At 47.5% G+C, this 5086-nt stretch overlaps 1 protein-coding gene across 1 annotated transcript in view; it reads left to right on the top strand.

The window, feature by feature from the left end:
• The window catches only part of ush2a (Usher syndrome 2A (autosomal recessive, mild)), a gene marked incomplete at both ends in the record, with an annotated part of 26111 nt that extends 22584 nt beyond the window's left edge, over positions 1 to 3527 (top strand). The window contains 1 exon segment of the mRNA XM_084462687.1: positions 3435 to 3527. Coding sequence (XP_084318813.1) covers positions 3435 to 3527 — 93 coding nt within the window.
• Between the last annotated feature and the right edge of the window lie 1559 nt (positions 3528 to 5086).

Raw genomic sequence — 5086 nt, 5'->3', positions numbered from 1 at the left:
TCTCTCTCTAGCTGGTAACAGAGGAGCAGATGTATCGGGCGGGAGAAGGACCATTCCGTTTCAGAAACTCAAACATTAAATCTGAATTGACAAAACATCATAATGTGCCCTGATAGCAAGATGCACTAAAGGTACACCAGCATTGATTTCACATTATCTCAAACATGTCTTGATTTGAACATGGATTTAGCATAAATATTCTGACCTCTCAAAGACAAGTGCTCTTAATTTCATGCCCCAGAACCGTGCGGGTGCGCGGACAAGAGAGCGAAATGAACAAATTATGTAAAAACCCGGATGTCAGATGTATTCATATTCTAGAATAGTCCATTATGTTGATAGAGGAGACAAATAATGATGTGTAACTTCAGACAGGAAGCCCATCGGGCCTCTCAGAAGCATCGATGACTTCCACCTTCTGATCAATCCTCCGTGGAGGCCGAGCCGTTTTAATCAGATTTCCGTTTGATTTGTTTGCTGTTGCGTTCACCTCCACGTTAATAATTGGATGCAGAGAATCCTATTAGCATTGACGAGGGTTGGGGTGTGTCTGTGGACTGACGGGATGATGTTTCCGGTCTGCGTTGACAGACTTGGCTGTGGGCTGCGTTCCCAATCCTGAATCCCTTACTACCCTACTGTTTCTCTCAGACTAACTGACCAGTGGTGTGTTCTCTGACTAACTGACCAGTGGTGTGTTCTCTGACTAACTGACCAGTGGTCTGTTCTCTGACTAACTGACCAGTTGTGTGTTCTCTGACTAACTGACCAGTGGTCTGTTCTCTGACTAACTGACCAGTGGTGTGTTCTCTGACTTACTGACCAGTGGTCTGTTCTCTGACTAACTGACCAGTGGTCTGTTCTCTGACTAACTGACCAGTTGTGTTCTCTGACTAACTGACCAGTGGTCTGTTCTCTCTGACTAACTGACCAGTGGTCTGTTCTCTGACTAACTGACCAGTGGTGTCTGTTCTCTCTGACTAACCTGACCAGTGGTCTGTTCTCCTCTGACTAACTGACCAGTGGTCTGTTCTCTGACTAACTGACCAGTGGTGTCTGTTCTCTCTGACTAACTGACCAGTGGTCTGTTCTCTCTGACTAACTGACCAGTGGTGTGTTCTCTGACTAACTGACCAGTGGTGTCTGTTCTCTCTGACTAACTGACCAGTGTGTGTTCTCTGACTAACTGACCAGTGGTGTCTGTTCTCTCTGACTAACTGACCAGTGGTCTGTTCTCTCTGACTAACTGACCAGTGGTCTGTTCTCTGACTAACTGACCAGTTGTGTGTTCTCTGACTAACTGACCAGTGGTCTGTTCTCTCTGACTAACTGACCAGTGGTCTGTTTCTCTGACTAACTGACCAGTTGTGTTCTCTCTGACTAACTGACCAGTGGTGTCTGTTCTCTGACTAACTGACCAGTGGTCTGTTCTCTCTGACTAACTGACCAGTGGTGTCTGTTCTCTGACTAACTGACCAGTGGTCTGTTCTCTGACTAACTGACCAGTGGTCTGTTCTCTGACTAACTGACCAGTGGTGTCTGTTCTCTCTGACTAACTGACCAGTGGTGTGTTCTCTGACTAACTGACCAGTGGTCTGTTCTCTGACTAACTGACCAGTGGTCTGTTCTCTCTGACTAACTGACCAGTGTGTCTGTTCTCTGACTAACTGACCAGTGGTGTTCTCTGACTAACTGACCAGTGGTCTGTTCTCTGACTAACTGACCAGTGGTCTGTTCTCTGACTAACTGACCAGTGGTCTGTTCTCTCTGACTAACTGACCAGTGGTGTCTGTTCTCTGACTAACTGACCAGTGGTGTGTTCTCTGACTAACTGACCAGTTGTGTTCTCTGACTAACTGACCAGTGGTCTGTTCTCTCACTAACTGACCAGTGGTCTGTTCTCTGACTAACTGACCAGTTGTGTTCTCTGACTTACTGACCAGTGGTCTGTTCTCTGACTAACTGACCAGTGGTCTGTTCTCTGACTAACTGACCAGTGGTCTGTTCTCTCTGACTAACTGACCAGTGGTGTCTGTTCTCTGACTAACTGACCAGTGGTGTGTTCTCTGACTAACTGACCAGTTGTGTTCTCTGACTAACTGACCAGTGGTCTGTTCTCTGACTAACTGACCAGTGGTCTGTTCTCTGACTAACTGACCAGTGGTCTGTTCTCTGACTAACTGACCAGTGGTGTGTTCTCTGACTAACTGACCAGTGGTCTGTTCTCTGACTAACTGACCAGTGGTCTGTTATCTGACTAACTGACCAGTTGTGTTCTCTGACTAACTGACCAGTGGTCTGTTCTCTGACTAACTGACCAGTGGTCTGTTCTCTGACTAACTGACCAGTGGTCTGTTCTCTCTGACTAACTGACCAGTGGTGTGTTCTCTGACTAACTGACCAGTGGTCTGTTCTCTCTGACTAACTGACCAGTGGTGTGTTCTCAGACTAACTGACCAGTGGTCTGTTCTCTGACTAACTGAGCAGTGGTGTGTTCTCTGACTAACTGACCAGTGGTCTGTTCTCTGACTAACTGACCAGTGGTGTGTTCTCTGACTAACTGACCAGTGGTCTGTTCTCTGACTAACTGACCAGTGGTCTGTTCTCTCACTAACTGACCAGTGGTCTGTTCTCTGACTAACTGACCAGTTGTGTTCTCTGACTAACTGACCAGTGGTCTGTTCTCTGACTAACTGACCAGTGGTCTGTTCTCTGACTAACTGACCAGTGGTCTGTTCTCTGACTAACTGACCAGTGGTGTGTTCTCTGACTAACTGACCAGTTGTGTTCTCTGACTAACTGACCAGTGGTCTGTTCTCTGACTAACTGACCAGTGGTCTGTTCTCTCACTAACTGACCAGTGGTCTGTTCTCTGACTAACTGACCAGTTGTGTTCTCTGACTAACTGACCAGTGGTCTGTTCTCTGACTAACTGACCAGTGGTCTGTTCTCTGACTAACTGACCAGTGGTCTGTTCTCTCTGACTAACTGACCAGTGGTGTGTTCTCTGACTAACTGACCAGTGGTCTGTTCTCTCTGACTAACTGACCAGTGGTGTGTTCTCAGACTAACTGACCAGTGGTGTGTTCTCTGACTAACTGACCAGTGGTCTGTTCTCTGACTAACTGAGCAGTGGTGTGTTCTCTGACTAACTGACCAGTGGTCTGTTCTCTGACTAACTGACCAGTGGTGTGTTCTCTGACTAACTGACCAGTGGTCTGTTCTCTGACTAACTGACCAGTGGTCTGTTCTCTGACTAACTGACCAGGTGTGTTCTCTGACTAACTGACCAGTGGTGTGTTCTCTGACTAACTGACCAGTGGTGTGTTCTCTGACTAACTGACCAGTGGTGTGTTCTCTGACTAACTGACCAGTGGTGTCTGTTCTCTGACTAACTGACCAGTTGTGTCTGCTCTCTCAGACTAACTCCGAAGATCGGCTTCCCCTGGAGTGAGATCAGGAACATCTCTTTCAACGACAAGAAGTTTATCATCAAACCCATCGACAAGAAAGCTCCCGTAGGGTGATTTTAAATACCTAACAGAAACGCATGGTGTCATAGCACATGTTTAATGAAGGAATATCTGAAGTTGTTATATTAGTGAATAAGTGATGAAAATGCCAGGTAATCTTCTAACTAAATGATCACATATCAGTGCAGTTAAAACCCCTCAGTCTGTCTGTGAACCGGTCCGCGTTCCGAATCCCATACTACCATACTATATAGTATGCCAAAACAGGATGTAGTATGTCCCAATACATAGTATGCCACATGCAGTATGGCAAAAATACCAGGATGTCCTACTACATCCGGTCGTATTTTGCAGTATGCAAGCCAGCAGGCTTTTCTGGCTATTCTGGCCCACAATCCTGTGCGCAGGGGAAATGTGCGTCACATGTGCGAGTCGTGACAGCTGTAGACGATTGTCCCGTTATGGACAGTGACGGATGTGGGCAAATTTCAAGGCGCAATGTTATGACAAGGTAGTATGTCCCGATTGGATGCCTATTGCTTGTAAAGTACGTACTTTCTAAGGGCAGCTGTAGTAGGTACTGGTAGTAAGAAGTAGAAGTATGCGATTCGGAACGCAGCCTGGGTGTCTGTATCTGGAGAGGTCTTGGTCACGGACACAGCTGGTCAGATAGAGCGCTCTACCTCTCTGATCTGTGAACAACAGTGGTCACTGTACCTTGGGTGAGTGTGTTATATATTTATGTTCCTGTGTTTCATTTGTGTGTGTGTGTGTGTTCTGGTCTGTCTCTCTTGTTCCTTCATTAGAGGCGGCCGTCTGTAAAGGCGTCAGGTCCAAGGACACGCCCCCCCCCCCCCCCCCCCCCCACTGACTGCAGCCATTGATCAATTAGGACCCCAGCAGGCGTCCGGCCAGGGCCTGATTTATAAAGATTTATCCCCGTGTCAGTATTTAAGGCCGGAGAGTGGAAATCGCGCTGCTCAATGTTAATAGAGCTAAAAGGTTGAGCAGCTAGTTTGTGTCCACATGCACGCTACAAGGTCACGCCGGGGGGGGGCTGGTTGTGGTTGAGGGGAGGGGGGGAGACGCGTCCTTAGCGGGGCTAATCTCATGTCCAGGGCTGCGGGGGGGGGGGGGGGGGGGGCGGCGGTTGTGGTTGGGAGGGGCTGTGGGTGGGGGGGGGGGGGGGGGGTTCATCTACTCTCTGTTTTCACACCCGCACACATCCAGAGCCAGATTTGGTCAGGATTCATCACAGCGCTAATAAATCTACAATTAGGCGTTTGATTAGTTCGCAATATGAAGATATATAGTAGACGTAGCGCACACACACTCGCCATCGGCTGATGCTGAACTGAATGAATGAATGAATGTCAGGACAGCAGAGTCGCTGCCCATCTTTCGTCGCAGGCTCAAAACTCACCTCTTCAAGAAGTACTACAACAATCCTCCCTCCTTAGAACTTATTGTATTTTATTGTATTGTATTTTAGATTGCTGTTCTTGCACTTTGCCTTCAGCACTAGATGATGCTCTTAGTCACTTGTTTTAGAGAGAAGATGCACTTGTGAGTTCTGGTGAGTAGTAGTACACTGGCTTTTCCTACGTTAAATG

This window comes from Borostomias antarcticus (genome assembly GCF_949987555.1).
Source record: "Borostomias antarcticus genome assembly, contig: scaffold_226, whole genome shotgun sequence".
Classification (NCBI taxonomy): domain Eukaryota; kingdom Metazoa; phylum Chordata; class Actinopteri; order Stomiiformes; family Stomiidae; genus Borostomias; species Borostomias antarcticus.
This window is presented reverse-complemented; position numbering and strand designations above follow the sequence as displayed.